General features: G+C 50.6%; 2 protein-coding genes across 2 annotated transcripts; one reads left to right on the top strand and one right to left on the bottom strand.

Annotated features, from left to right (window-relative positions):
* Window positions 1-5,863: 5,863 nt before the first annotated feature.
* Window positions 5,864-8,314, top strand: LOC113146484 (sporulated oocyst TA4 antigen-like). The gene is given in 7 exon segments (XM_026333948.1): window positions 5,864-5,957; window positions 6,054-6,081; window positions 6,083-6,145; window positions 6,185-6,227; window positions 6,350-6,675; window positions 6,724-6,826; window positions 7,895-8,314. Coding segments are annotated over 7 exon segments (1,077 nt in total).
* Window positions 8,315-8,789: 475 nt separating this feature from the next.
* LOC34622737 lies at window positions 8,790-15,692 on the bottom strand. The gene is given in 17 exon segments (XM_026333947.1): window positions 8,790-8,902; window positions 9,041-9,427; window positions 9,520-9,602; window positions 9,762-9,915; window positions 10,110-10,203; window positions 10,462-10,560; window positions 10,741-10,798; window positions 10,943-11,105; window positions 11,431-11,534; window positions 11,628-11,730; window positions 11,972-12,087; window positions 12,488-12,564; window positions 12,567-12,760; window positions 12,867-13,069; window positions 13,298-13,382; window positions 13,414-13,949; window positions 15,568-15,692. Coding segments are annotated over 17 exon segments (2,694 nt in total).
* Between the last annotated feature and the right edge of the window lie 120 nt (window positions 15,693-15,812).

Below are 15,812 nucleotides of genomic sequence, written 5' to 3'. Positions count from 1 at the left end.
TTTGCGGGGTGCTATGGCCAGAATGCGCCATGTCTCCCGTTGCCATCGAATACGCCGGAAGGGCCCACAAACTAGTAAACGGGCTAAGCTACACTTTAGCACTGTCTAGTGCACTGTTTATACGTTGGGCAGTTAGTGTAGTTTTTTGTTGCTTATCAGAGCTAGCTCGACACACGAAGACGCAACCTTCGGCGCGTGTGTGCTAGATGCGGTGTTCAAGTAGCTGGCAGCTCGGAGTACTTTAGGGGCGAAGCCATGCGCAAACTAGCTGCCCCTCTCCCCTGGTTCAGGGTAGAAGGAAGTCAGAGAAAGGCAGCATTGCACTGGAAAGCTCTCAGTGGCTTCCTATTGAGCTTGAATTGAGTCTAGAGTAAAGTGCCTGATTGCGAATACCCTAGCTGCAGTATTACAGTTGGTAAGACCGCATGGTCCGATGTAGAGCCAGAAGAGAAGTCCGGAGAAAACAAGCCGTCGCAATCAGCCCCTGACAACCCCTCAACAACGCAGCTGCCTCTATTGTGAAAACTTGGGCATAATATTTCAGAAGTGCAAGCGTCTGCAACCAACCAGGAAGCCATCAACAGCAGGACTGTACCTCGTGAAAGCGGGATGCTTGGCGGGCACGGAAAAACACTAGGGCAAGGGATAAGTGCCCATGCAGGCTACGGGGCAGTACATGGGAATACAGAGGATAGAGGACGCAATCAGACGCTCGCCACGGGTCGTCTCTGCCCTGATACACGTTTGTATTAGTGGTTGAGAATTATCAGTTGACACTGGATGTGAAGTAAAGCTGTAACCCAAAGAGGCCACGCATAAGTGCGATCTCCCGGTTCTCTCGATACCTCATTTCCTTAGACTCACATTTTGCGGATGAATGGAACAAAGTAAGCAATGGCAACGCTACACAGTTTAATGCCACTTTAAGCCGGAATGGGGTCTTGTCACAACGGTTCGTGACTTCTCTGCTGGTCTTGTGCAGCATGGCGTGATCATGGGAATACCTCGGGCCACCCAATGAAAGGCACACATGCGCTCACAGCTACGCGTGACGGAGGCTAGCGTGCTAGGCAGTGCTCTAAAGAAGCGCCTTCTGGTCTTCGCAGCAATGCTCATTTCAAATATGTTGAGCGGTAGTGATCCGGTACATCAACAAGCTAAGGCAGTGACTTCATGTAGGTGGATCCGCAGTGCTTATGAACAAAGCTCTGAGCAGGCATTTCGTCTTTGCTGCTCTGTGTCGGGTGCTCAATAATGAAGAGCCGCCAGCAGAATGACCCCATGCTCGTGGTCCAGCGCACCACTTTGAGCAAATCTTCGAGGCAGCCCCAAGCCATGTTCCGCGCTCTCGAAGGACCCCACAGCACATATAGGATATTGAGCAAACAATATCATTGGATGTAAAATGTAAAATGCAAGAATGAAGCATTGTTCTGGGGCGTAACCCCGTGGTGGTGCCGAAAAGGACAAAATCTGGAGCATCTACACTAGCTTCAAACCCCTAGCGGAAATCACTATGCAGCAGAAAATTCGATTCCGTAATTACGGTCTTTACAAATTAGACGGAGCAGCAGTCTACTCTGCATTGGACCTCACAACTAACCTCCCACAAATCATCACTCCACTGATGGCAGGCACAACACGACGATTCACATTCGCATTCGCAGACTCGAGCATACCTGTATGTTCTTCAATTTTTTGATGCCCCAGCTGAAATTCAATGACAAATGAATTGGGATTAGGTGAGCATTCCAAGGAGGGGTGGATGAATGCCTACATAGGCGGCATTCTGCTTTACACCCAAAACTTTCTACGGCACCTGTGGCATCTACGAGGTGCGCATCAACTGCAGTGGGACGAGCAGTGGTCAATACGGACAAATACGTGCTTGGTTATTGATAATGATTGCGTTTCTAAGAATGCGTGCTTGGGCAGAAGGAGTTAAGCCAGATCCGACAAATTTCAGGTAATTGAAACGCGCCTTTTATCTTCGAAATGATAGGCTTTCATCTGATTGCTCAAAGTTGATTTTTTGATATGCTCGGATCGCTGATGCTTCGTCTGATAGATTCAAGAAAACGCAGTTCGTGCTCTGAACAGAAATGTTAACGCCGCAGCAACGACGCACATCTGCCGCCTTAAAACTCTCCCGGCGCTTTGCGGCCCAACTATGCGCGTCATTTCTTCTCAACAGCCGAAATTGGCTACGGATCGATGCTCGCTATTTTCTTTTGGCAGACTACGGCTTTTCCAAGCCAATTTATACTTCGTGACTCTCGTCGCCTCAGCGACACCGAGCAGTGGATCTTACTGTCGGCAAACAAGTTCTGTGCGGCGTGCTGAAGCGTGTTAAGGTGTCAGCACTTTCATATGGGCGTCATTTGACTGTCCAGGTAGATCATCATTTCTCAAGGCACTTACGAAGTCCCCTGGAGGTTGTTTACTGGCTTGGGTGTCTGCTGCAGTACGACGATGCAGTGAAACACATTGAGGGCATCCCCAACGATATAAAGATAAACGGGCCATCGCAACGCCCCAACGTGTTCACTATTGCCCAGCACAACCGCTCTTGTCTATCTTGTCTATGACGATTCACGGTTTCTAACAAAACGCCGATAGTCTTATGCCCCTGACACCTATGTATTCGCTACTTTTGCCAAAATATTTGAACGGCAAGACTGAAGCACTGCAACGCTAAGGATGGCCTGCTGTCGTTCAAAACAAAGAGGGCCCTTGCCGTTCGCATATTTCGACTTCAGCTTTTAGCTGACGCGTTGCGCAAAGGGCATGATTATGTCCTTTTGATACATTGTGGAATTCACACCACACCAAGCATTCCTGGTCGTTCTGACGACCTGGGTTGTATCCTGTGACAGAGGAGTATGCGCTGGCATGCCCAGATTGTCAGCAGATAAAGCAGCACAATTCTTTTAAGACCGCCTTTTTGCAAAGCCATCCGGGTCTTGAAAAGACTTGGACTGATCTGAATATGAGCTCTATTGCTGAACTCAATGTAGTGCTTAACTGTGGGAATTCAAGGTTAAGGATACCAACAACACTGTTGCCGGGAGACCCCTCACAGGTGCCCATGCACTGTTTCCTCGTGCTCGCTCACAGCGCAAGAGGTGGCTATGTTACTCTTAACTCATGTATAAGAGTAAAAATAATGCAGCAGGAGTACCATCAAGGGTAAGGAGCCGAGGCTCGTAAGCATATTCTGGTGGGCCTTTAAGACCTGGCGTAACATTTTTTACAGCATGACCAATGCGAGTCACCCTGAGGTAGTTGGGTACACGGAGCGCACCAACTCTTCTGCAGTATGTGCAGCTCGATGCTATCTCAAACTCAATTGTTTGGTTGGGCCTTCCACTTTGAATAAAGTGATATTGTAATTGAACAGCGCAAAGCGTGTATTCCTTAGTCTCTTGCATCCATGGTTTACACTAAAGCGCCCCTCTCCGATCCGGGCCAGGACCTGGTGGCCAGAGGTCTGCATCAAGCCCTAGCAGCAGAGAGACTCACAAAATATTGGATAGTGCACATTAAATTATGCAGAAAGCTCAAGTAAGACAGTCACAGGATCAAGATATGCAGTGGTCGGCTGTGTGTGTCTGGAGCCTGGAGATTTGGTGCTTGTGGAGCGGCAGGGTTCACGAGGTAGAAAAAGTTAATTAGACAAAAAGCTTGCTGCCAGGTGGCTAGGACCATTTGCTATGCTATGATAAACATTGCTTTTCCTTATTTTATTGATTCCCCCAGCACTTAGAGGTGCCACAGAACTGTCAATGTTGGCCTGCTAAAGAAGTTTCAAAACTCTAAAAGCCCCCAAATTATATGTGGACGTTGCTGTGCATAATGAACCTAAAGGCGGAGAATTCAGAGGGCAGCAGAAGCGCTGGATTCCAGAGGGATTGAGGGCCAGAGAGACATTACACTGGAGTGTAGCAATGTTTTGTAGGAGTAGCTGCGGGCTTCTCTGACTGTGAGGCAAATCGTGGCTCTGTTGTTAACTGTGCTAATATCCATGGCTAGTGCTCGTCGCATTTCATGGTAGCTGGCCGTTCCAAATACGCGGTATGTGCAAAAGGTATTTTACCTATGAGCATGGCTTAAAAAGCTGCCTTCAATTTTTTCTGTCGACAGTCAGATTGATGCGCAGATATTCTCAGGTATACTGCCTCTACATTTCTATTTATGGCTTATTCCGGGCTTGGAATTCAGCTATGCTCCATACGCCGGCTGTGTTTGCATGGAGAGATTGAACTGTGAGACGTGGATGCACTGATAAGATAATATGTTTTTTCTTGTCGTTTACCCACTCCATGTGTCTTTTGTATCCTCGCAGCGCGACGCCCACACATTTCAGAGCTCCCACGATCACAGGACACCACGCCGCCGCCCTTGTGTTGGTTTGGTCCTTCATCAGTTGTAGGTGAGGGTGTGTTGTTCTTCCCATCGATTTCTCTTCAGGGGTTGACGCAGACGTTTGCATTGCTCATTTGCACCGTTTTCGCTTTTCTGCCTGCCTGGGGAGTGATGATTGAGTGGAACAACTGCCGCTTTCTTTCATGTGGTTGAAGTACAGGTACGGAGCACGATGGCATGTGCTTGAAAACGGAGGGGGAGAGATATAGTGGGCTAAGCTACTCCCAAATACTTTCTACTAAATTAGTTCCATGCAACTAAGAACTAAGAATAACCTAATTGCGCAATAGCTGCTCGGATGTCTTATTTATTGCAAAGGACTTTAAGCGCGATACAAGAGGACCCAATATTGTGTGCGTGTGTGCCGTGGACGCGATGTGCAAGTGGGTGTGAATGCCCGGAGTGCTCGTGCAGCTGCAGCACACCTAATTTATTTCTCTCCCCTCGTATCAGGAACAGTAAGTGGTGCGAGCAAGGAAAAATAAAAGGGAGCTTTTTCGAGTTTGATGAGTTTCCTTTTAGTGTGTGCTGAATCTCGAGTTTAGTGTCTCCTACAGAGAGCTTCAATGGAAAGTTAGAAATTGCGTGGCCCCGTTATAGTGCACCTGATGAGCGCGGAAGAAGATATGCAGCTCATTACTATATTCCTTATGCGTTCTACCATTGAGCAAAATATTTCCATTCACGTGCTCCTAGGGTCCTGCCTCGTGGAATGCAGGTGCCTTTATTTCAAATTGCTTTGTCGACATGAGGAAATCTGCACCCGCAAGAGCGAAACAACATTACCCTTATTCCATTTGAAAGAATGTTCTACCTCTGTAACCGTATTTCATCTATTTTTTCCTGTCAGAGGGCGTACCAGTGCATGACCAAAGAAGGCTTTCAGGGTGTAACAGCAGTGGGCCACCTGCGGGCATGATAGCGGGGCGCTGCAGCAGCAGCGTTCTGCCGCACAGTGCTGAGGGATGAAGCATCCCTTCTGTTTCTGATGCCGAATCCTCTCAGGAGTAGTCTTTTACCGAATGGCTTAGTATTACAGAGAGACGCGTCCGCAAAATGTACTCGAAAATTGCCTGGGAGCACGTGGCCTTGGCATGCCTACCAGACTTGCCTCCCTGCAGGATGTACGTAGAAGGAGCCGCATCCTTTTATGCCAGTATAAACCATCTTCACACTACTCGCGCGAAATTAAGCCCTAGTTTCTAAAATATACATGAAACACCTATCAGACCGAATAACGATTTTAAAGTTGTTTACTCTGTACTCACGCCACAGAAAGAACATCTGGGCTCTTTCAGAGGCCAGGCAGATCCTACGACAGTTACGAGGAGTAGCTCGCACTGCGGACTCCTCCAGCAACAAACTTTGCTTCAAATTTCCGATACTCTGGCTTTCTTTCTTTATTTCATAGCTTCGACGATCTACCCATCGAACGAAAATGGCTCCTCTTGCCTTCATTTCTTTGGGTGCAGCATTCCTTCTGTTCTTGCAGGGATCTGCCGCCGTAGACGGAACCCAGAGCCTGACAGCAAGTATGTTGCCCTCTTCCTGTTAATTTACGCTCCACACGGTAAGGCACCACAATAAATGATCAGAAGTGCATTATGCGTATCTTGTTTCGTTCGCAGCGTCACTGGATTGCCAGTGTGCCATGAACTCTCCGAGTCGCTGCCGGATTAGCCGAGTTTACAGCCGCAACAGATGAAAAAGTCAAGCGGCTGCTCTCAGAATAACAAAAGTGTAATGCCACAGGTGAAAGCTACGCCCAATTCTGGAAAGCTGTCTCTGACAGTGTTACTCCGGTGAGGCAATATTTGCGGTCGATCTCGTGCTTGCACAGTCCTTGATATTTCAGTGAGGTTTATCCACAAGCGCTTTTCAAAACTATATTAAAAGTGTGCGCATATATTATCTGTGAGTTCAGACTGAGGCGAAAGAACAAGTAGCAGACAATGAGGATACTATCATTTGGACTGGCACCTACGCCTATTTCCCGTAAACGGGAGATCAAGCAGACTGCAGCTGTGCAGCTGACTACTGGAAGAGCGGCTATTTTCTACTTAACAACCAGGTGCCACCAAAGTACAGCGATGAGGATGGCGCAGTGTATCGAAATCCTCAGGCCGTTTTTTTTGTCGCCCTGTACAATCCCAACGATGCACCAACTGCCAGCTGCGCCCTTTTAAAGTGCCCTGTAGAGTCCACCACTGAATAAGCACAAGCAGCCCACAGCGATGCAAGTACTGAAGTGTCGAGCTCACAAGGCGATAGCGCATCCTCGCCTCGCGGGGCAGCTAGTGGACAGGAAGGCGAAGCAGCCGCAAGGAGATTGGAAGAAGCAACTGTGACTACGACTGTGGACGCCATTGTCTGTCTGACACACCCAGCCGCATTAAAGACGGTTCGACCTCCTTGACGTAAGTACAGGCTTGACTATCCCGGAAAGCTCCACCTGTTTGTTGCCGGCAGTGGCCTTCGATCTTACACTTCCCGGCTTGCTCTGCGCTGTTTCTTTCAACTTCGCATGCGTGCGTGTGTTATTTGTTTGGGCATGCAGACAGGAGCAATGGGATAAGATTTCCGTAGCAGTGAGCAGCTCGTCCGCGGGCAGCCCCACCGGCATCATGCTCTTTGCAGCAGCGGTCCTATCGGCTTTCCTTTTCTAAGCATTTCTTTACTTGATGCACAAAGAAGGTGTACGTACGCTACACTGCTCTAACAATTCCACATTGCTGCTCCTGCACTTTGCGGCGCAATGACAGGGGAGACATTTGAATGCACGGGGCTGGCTGATTTGAACTAAGGCGTCTCTATGCAGCCGGGGAACCAGCCTACGTGTAGCCACCTGATTAGCAGAGGGGGGGAGGGCCAAAGCCCGTGCCACCCTCACTCGCTCGCAGCGCCTCTGATGAGAACTTTGACTGATCTTGTGCACGAATAATTTACCAAGAGGTAGAGCAAATACAAGACAGTAGTGGAATGCCTTCTAGAAGGCGTAATTAGATAAGAATGGTGCAACAAATTTTTGGTGGTGTCTTCATGTTCGCCGTTTCATTCTTAGAGATAACGGTGTGGACATCGATCGGCCCCCTTGTGTGGCCGTATTTCAGCATCGCGTTTTGTACTTGGCCGTCCGGGCATGCGTGCTCTACTTTTACAGTTGATTCCAATATTTGTCTGGGCGAGGTAGCTCATCACTCCCTTGTGAAACTTGCGTTCAATAAGACTTGGCCATTGCAACTACCTGCTGGCCGAGCATATTAGTGGGTCGCCATGCTGCTGCTGCTGCGACTCAATCCGAGTTATGCGAAGCACCGCAGCACATGCATGCGGAGAGCATGTACTTTTCCACACCAAGTATTCATAGGTCCTTTGTCGCGGAGCGATGTGGCTCGTCGAGTTGGCAGCTGTCTAAATCGCATACACGATACATGATTGCATGTATATGCACACATATTTCTGCATGTAGGCAGTTGCCACGATGCACACTTCCCAACGGGGTTTACGTACAGGCCATTCTTCGGTTACATCCTCTGCTAGAGGGGGACCATTGCAGATAGCGAGCTTGGGTGCAGTCATTGTTTCAACTTCGGATCGGCGGCGCCTAGTCAACGCCGTACCTAGGGAACCGTGGATGCAGAACATGATGGGACCATATTTTCTACTCTTTACTCAGGCATGTAGTCTCGCTAGCCACCGTGTTCGTGTGCGGTGTGCTGCCAACATTGTTCTTAGGCCTACTGAGGGCTGTGCAGCTAAGCAACTCATCAGAAAGATGTACCGAAGCAAAGGAGGAGATAAAATGCCTATGGAAACAAAAGCGATAGATACAAATGCCTTCTTAATTAAAAAATGTTGGGAGACCTATTGCCAGCACATGGTGGCGTAGGTCAAAGTAGTAAAAGTACATGCGTGTGTCAACTACTTCGCGTTCTCCTGGGGAAAGGCCTCAACAGGCAGCAGGTCCCGCATGAGACTCATTTTCTCTTGGTCAGAGCTTAGAGATAGCCACTGCCTCTGGTGTATCAGCAACACCCCGAAGCCCATTCCCGCAAACAGCTCGTGACGGCTGCACAGAAGCACATTCGCACAAGAGGAGCGCTGGAAGTCTAACTGAGATCGTGCACTTTTGAGGGGATTCCATAAATCTACTAAGTGTACAGACACACTGCTACTTACACTAGCCACAAAACAACACCCAGCGGTGGAACGGATTCATTTTGCTGTGAGAGCAACAGGCATAGCAAGGGATGCGGGGGCACCCCCTTCAGTGTATATAAACGGAGTTAAAATGGCACAGGAAGGGAGTGCTTCAAAACAAATGATTGAATACAGGAGTAAGTAACACGGCAAACTACATCCACTCACAGTCTACTTAAAGTTGTGGGCGTCTGTGTGTTGGTATAGAGCTGATAGGCAGACACAGCTTCAATAACCGCTCGGGCATGCGGCAGGTAACAGTCTGCCTTCAAGGGGCCTGATACAGAGGGAGAGGCAAAAACCACCATAGCAAATCTAACATATACAATAGACCTATTCAGGGAACTGTAGCACCAAGGGGCCGGATAGGATTACCTTAAGCATCAGTAGCAGCAGAAGCAGCGGTTCAGCTCACCGGCACTCGCGGAGTTTATGTGCGGCACTTCCATGAGGTTCAGCACTCTGCTGATATCTCTATGCAGAGCACTACTAAATACAGCATGCGTGCACACTTCTTCTGTCTCTGTACCGTTGGCCTTTGTCAGCTCTGCCTCTCCTGCCTTGTCCTGAGGAGGGCCTCCTACCCCTGCGGGAGGCTCTAAGCGGCTCTGTGGCTTTGGCTCTGCTGGCGTATAGAAGCTTTCCGCCTCCATCGCCTCTCTGTAAGCCGGGCCTGGAGTTGGTTCGCAGACCTCGTCAGGTATAGAACGACGTGCCCAGACACCCCAAGACGGCGAGTCGCTTTGGGTGATTCCATCTGGTTCGCCCGTGTATTCCTCGTCATCACTAGAGTCGCTGAAGGCTGCGCACAGCGGCAGAAGACCACCAGCCATAGGCTTTTGAGTGTGCTCATCACATGTGACCTTAGCTCCTAATTGCCTGCCATAGACCCACTGGCAGTGCTGGCATTGCGAATGACTTCCAAGAAGTACTGGGTCTCAAGGTCCAGCTGTTCATACACCTCAGGCTTCTGCACCCTGAAGTGGCAGCAACAACAAAGTCACACACCAGGCGTTGAGCCCCCAGCTCAGCCCAGCCTAGAAGCAGGGACGGCGCTAATTGTCTCTATTCTGATGTCAACACAGACATCCAATAGACCAGCAGCGACATGATGAACAGAAGTGTATTTCTAGGACCTGAGATAGAGTTCCATCAGCTGCAGGTCTCTGGAGTGCCGCTGCAGCACATGCCGTTTCTGCTGCTTGGCTGCGCAGTTCAGAAAGTCGATGAGCATCGCTGAAGAAAAGAGCTCCACGCCAGTTCCCCACTTGACCGCTCGGCAGTTTATGGCTGTACGAAGGCGCACGCAGAGTCACGCATGTACGACATATGAAGACCTCCTTGAGATTCTTCTGCTCCAGTCACTCAGGGTAGTATAGCCACCGAACATGCCTGTCAACCCAACTCCCGCGAATGCCGTCGTTGAAGTAGATGAGGCTGCCCCCTAGGAAACCAGACACCCTAAGTGACCCGCCCTCACGCACCAGTGAACGTGGGAATACGCGCTGCCAAGACCAACTTAAGAGGAGTGACCGACATGTGGGCGGCGAGGTCTAGCTTGCTCAAGGCATTCGCGGCCTAGGACCAACCAGACAGAACCACAAAGTGTATACAAGTGTGTCTGCATGGTCCTCGGCTCGAACTCCAGCTCAACACCCCATCCCAGTGTGCAGCGTTTTATCGAGGGCACGCGGCGGCTTTCTTCGACGGGTGTCCCAGTCTCTGCTGCCTCGTCTCGGGGTGAGCTACTGCTCAGGCAGAGAGCCCTTTGAGCTCTAGAAGCTATGTATCGCCAACAATTCACCCCAAACCCTCGAAAATAAACTCGCCACGAACTTTGATCAAGAAATTATTGCGGAGGATGGCCCACGAAAGAATCATCTCCTGCAGCCCGATAAGGCAAATTCGGTGCTTTAACCGCAACCGGGCAAGGGCCTTCACACAAAGTCAAAGTCCAAAAAGTGAGGAAACTCGAGCTGCTGGCGGATGAACAGCGGATGTAAACCGACAAATCAAAACGCAAGCGACACAAATCACCGGAAAGCCGCACCACCAACGCCATAAGAAGCTGCGCAGTCTGCAAAAGTATCCGCATCACATCCACGGCACACCTACCTGGAAGAGATGTACATAGTTTTCCGGCCTCATTTCCGCTTGTTTCTTCACAATGGCCCTGCCACAGCACCAGAAAACCCCACGATCCGCGGGAAGCACGGTTTCGTTACGAGCCACAACGAAACCAAAAAATTCTCCCCGAACAGCATTCAAATGATGGCACCCACAAGACCCTTTACATGGGGTGTCCGCAACAGCGCACCTGGTGAAATCTTCAACATGCGTGGGCTGTAAGGGCAACTGGACTGCAGCAAAAGCCTGCAGCATCCTAAGAAGGGTGCGAGCTGTCACATTTCGGGAGTCTCTGCAGATCGCTGCAGCTCGCGCCTCTAGGGCCTTCCACACAGACAAATCTACAGCTTCGCCTGATACGCAGCACGAAAAAAGCGGCTGCAAAGGTGTTTGGCGCAGGCAAACAACGGCCTCCGTAGCCCATAACCTGAAGTGTACGAGGACTGAGGAATCACCCAGAGAGACAAGTGTCTCGCTGTTGCCTTGTGCCTCTGGCTCTTCCATGCACAGCAAACGCTTGGCGCCTTCCCTCTCCCCCTTCATCTTTCTTTTCCTCCTTTCCCAAAGGACCCTTTGAGTACGTGCCTGCTTGACCCCTACGCCTCTGGGTTTCTGCCGAGGCACGCTCTCCCACCTTCGCCTGTACCATCTCAGAAGCTCGAAACTTTAATGTCGTACCCGATCGAATCCTGTGGGCTTCTCTCATAAGAACAAACTTCAAGTCTCGAGCACCCAACGTACTGGCCGTAAAGACCGTCGGCGGCTCGTAGGGCCCCGAGTACCTGAGCGCAAAGCCCTTGAAGTCTGGTCGCGTCAGCTTCCCTAATACATGCAGTTGTAGCGAGGGAATGCTCGCGCTTCTATGTGGAACGCACCAGTATTCTTTGGGAGGGATATACCGCCGGCTTTTTGACATTGCCTGTTGCAAAAGCAGCTGTTTCTGCTGCTTCTCCAGCTGCTGCAGCTCCTGTTGCCTTCCTGAGGAGTCCAGGCAGTAAGAACAGGATTTCTGAAATTAGTTGCTGCCACTGAGAATCCACTCAGAAAGGGCTTCTACGACCCGTACACTCCATCGGCAGAACCCCTGCAGCGGCTGCAGAGGCTGCTGCAGGGAGTGTTGCACGTTTGTGTCAGATTCTTATAGGAGCATAAAGAAGTGTAAGGTATTCGCGCTGCAAAGATGTAGCAAGGAAAACAATAGGAACAGCTGTGCACTAACCGTCAAGGGCTCTATCTCGATCTCTGAAGAAGCGCTTAAAAAAGTCTCTCTCTGTCCCCTTGTAAGCTCCCAACAAGGCAAAACGGCTGGAAGTCTTCGAAATAGCAGGGGGGCCCCTGCAGCAAGGCCCACAAAGGATTCAGCAACACCCATTTTTGAAAACAAGAAAACACGGGGATACAATAAGTGCAATATGTGTGGGTGGGTGTAGAGCGTGTGAAGAATAGGGTGACGAAGCACTAGTTTGTCAAATAAAGACATCACGCCTTTTCCCCTCTGCTGTCCCTTCGTTTGCACCCATGTTTCTAGAGGCTATTCCTAGCGGCTTCCTAATCTCTCGTGAATAGGTCAACTGCTTCTATATGCCCTCTTGAAAAAGCGTCTTCCGCATTCTAGCCTTTCTTTCACACTCCCTATTTGCTTCTCCGCACTGCTGTCGAACGCTGCCCCTTCAACACCCACAGCTACGGCGTCTTGCCCTTATCCCTCGTTCGAGTTGCTCTTGCGGAAGCCTACTCGATGTCTTCTTTCTTCAGCGAAGGCACCGCGTCTGCCAGGGGCAGCAGTGCCGCCTGCTTCCACTGATGCTGCACACGCCACAAAGCGTCAGCAGCAGCAGCGAGAGGAGCGTCGATATCGCAACATGTAGCATGCAAGGAAAAGCCAGAATAGTCCCTATGCACGACCTTAAGAGGCTGGACTTGCTAGATGCCCGCTTAACTGCCTTACGGGTTTGCCCTCCGCAGGCTCTGCTGTGCGCGACTGCCGAGTAAAAGACGTCTCCCCATACTGCGCCAACACAAACAGCACAAAACACAGGTGCAACACAGCGGCCATCAAGAAGGAAATTTCAAGAGATCCCTCTCAAGTGCTGATGGGCAGCGCAAGAGGCTACTCGATTTTTCTGTTTGGCCAATCACCTCGTGCGGTTTCTTCTGCCTTTCTAGGAACCGAACTCCGGAGGTATCTCCGCCACGGGAAGCGCTTAGGCCCTCAAGATCCTGGACCTTAAGGCTGCCTCCCCCCGTTAAGGAGCGGTTTTCCGGAAAGCGAGGGATCTTAGGCCCCACTGCATCTCCTTCTTCGCGTAGGTAACGCCTGAGGCAGGAGCAACGGAGAGCCCTCTCTACGCCTTCGCACCTCAAACAGGCCTATCTCTGCTTCGAAGTTCGAATAGGCTTATGTGTGTTTTGAATCTGAAACGGGCTGATTTCTGCTTCTCGTGCATGCTGCATGGCCCTTAGGCCTTAAGGCTGCAGCAGCCGCTAGGTTTCCTTCTTAGACCTAGATCGTGAAGCGAGCAGCGTGCGGCGTCAAGCGGCTTACTGAGGGACCTTAGGAGGCTTCCAGTGCCGATGCTTCCTTTGCAGGTACTTTCTCCGGTCCTTCGTCGCAGCAGCAGCGGCAGCAGCAGCAAGCGTCCGCTGCTGCTGCACAGTAGCCTGCAGCAGCTGTTGCTGCCCAATCGAATGCATGAGAACGCCGGCAGGGCTCATGCGAATAGAGCAGAACATGGCCAGCTGGCAATGCAAGGGAATTCGACGTCCAGTCTCTGGCTTGAAGAGGCGCTGGCGTCGCATATTCAGGGGAGAGTTCCTCCCCCACGGAGTCTCCCAAGAATCTGCAGGGGCAACAAGGGGCCCTGCAGCTGTGTGATCGCCGCAGCGCGATCGTGGCAGCTGCCGCAGTGAATATCCGTGGGAAAGGCTGCGCTCCTGTGCTGGCAGTTGATCTCGAAGACGAAGAGGGTCCCTTCGATGTTGACCAGTAGTAAGCCGCCTGGGGGTTCCGTGAGGCCCCTGTCTTGCCAGAAGCAGAAAGCCACTCCAACGAGACTCCATGGGGTGGTGTCTGCACTCTTAGACAAGGACTAAATATGCTACGTTGTCTTGTGTTTGGAGCACCACCAGCTGGGCAAAAGGGATTGATGATGAGGGGCCCCTGAGAGCCTTCCGTGCAGAAGGCTCCCAGAACAAGGCTCTAGTGCAGTTGGGATAAAACACACAGATACAATAAATACTGGGGCCTCGGACTCTACGAAATTGATTTTCGCGCTCTTAATTAATTGAATCCGTCGAGCATCCATCCCCATGGGGCCTTGGAAGAAAGAGACTCCCGAGCACTAGCAGGCCTCTTGGAAGCACAGGGGGGAGAGGGGGCCTACCAGGCCCACAGGATTCTGTGTACACAGAAGAGGATAGATGCTAAATTCGGTATCTTCAATTGAGTCTCGGCTTGACTGTTCCTTCGAGCCAGCGAGAGAAGCTCGGGTTATGGCTGTGGTTCACCAGTCGGCTTCCACCGCTGGAAGCCGAAGAAGCAGAGTCCTTCCTAGCCTTGAGAGGGCACTACAATGAAACTTAGAACCTCAAACATGCTCGAGGAAGCGGAGAGGCTGTGTGCAGATGCACGAAGTTGAGATGCAGTTGCACTTCATATGTGGTAGAATAGCCTTGGTAGGCGTGCTAACGATAGGCGGGCATTAAACAGCAGCCAATGTCAAGACGAGACGGATAATGGCACCTAGGACGGTCGAGAAAGAGCTAGCTGCAAAGCATCCACTGGCGGCCTTTCCCTGGATGATGCAGCTAGACGAACGCATCACTCCGCAGCATGGCAGTATTCTCTGCAAGACCTGCAAGCCTTAACTCTGAATGACGAATGATCAAGAAGAGGCATACACGCACCTCCCGAAAGTAGTTTTTTCGTATATGGGATTCAGCCGTTGGCATTTGCTTATTCATTGTGAGGCGCTTATGTATTCATTTCCGCGAGTCCCCTTATGTCTCCTTAAAAGCGGCTCTTAAGCTACAGAGGTTGCCTTCTTGATTTTCGGATCTGCAGTCCAAGCGGTTTTGGGGAAATTTTTAGCCTATGGGTGCGGACTGTATCAAATGAAAAGCGGTGGGCGCCGCAGTTCTTTTCACAAGGGGGTACTAAAGGGCGCCTCTACCTGGGCTGCCCCCCATAGACAACTCCCTAGGCAGCGAAGCAGCACCTTTTGGTCTGGGGCACTAAGTGTGACGCTTCATCTAAGATTTATCTAATCGAGATTTTCAGCTTCAGACTCAATTCAAACTACATAGAAGGCTGTTGAATGTTTTCCAGTGGATCTCTGCCTTTCCTTGCCAGCGGCCTTCAGTGTTCCCCCATGAGGGGAGAGGGGTGGCTACGGAGCGCTTAGCTGCAAGCTAGCTGCACGTAGCACCTAGAAAACACGCACATATCAGTGCGCCTTTTGTATCGCGGTAATCGTACTCCGCGGCTAATAGGATGTTCGGACTGACAAACAAACTAGGCAATTTGCTAACAACTCTTGATTAAAGACATCTGTGTATTAGAAAGTGTTCGAGCAAGTCCTGTCCCGCTACATATTCCCCCTTATCCCAGATTTCCAAATATACGCCCTCGTGCTCCATACCCGTCGGTCGAGACCCACTGCGTGTAGTGCAGCGGAATAGCTCCCGCACCATCTCTACTCTCCAGGGAAGCAGAAGCCCCAACATTGGGCAAATCGAAAATTCACAGGTGTCCTCCAGCTGTTGAAGAGAAATTGAAGGGATGGCATAAACATCGGCCAGGAACAAACGAGGCACCAAGCCAACGCCACAGCGGCGGCATGATGGTTCGCTGCCTTTGGAGCGCTCAAATGTCCCGTTGCTAGAAAGCAGAGAGCAAGTACAATGTAAAAAGCAAAATACCCACCACTTGAGCAGTCCATTTGCTCCTCATGCAGCAGTGTGTGCTGGCGAATACAGCTGGTAAATGCAGCACAATCGAAGTCCAAGCCCATAGGTCCGTAAGCAAGAATCCAGCGACTACATACCTAAGAGTGCTTGCG

Source organism: Cyclospora cayetanensis, unplaced genomic scaffold (assembly GCF_002999335.1).
Source record: "Cyclospora cayetanensis isolate NF1_C8 unplaced genomic scaffold, CcayRef3 CcayRef3_contig_33, whole genome shotgun sequence".
NCBI classification, from domain to species: Eukaryota; Apicomplexa; class Conoidasida; order Eucoccidiorida; family Eimeriidae; genus Cyclospora; species Cyclospora cayetanensis.
Note: the sequence above shows the minus strand (reverse complement) of the source record. Positions and strands in the feature narration are given on the sequence as shown.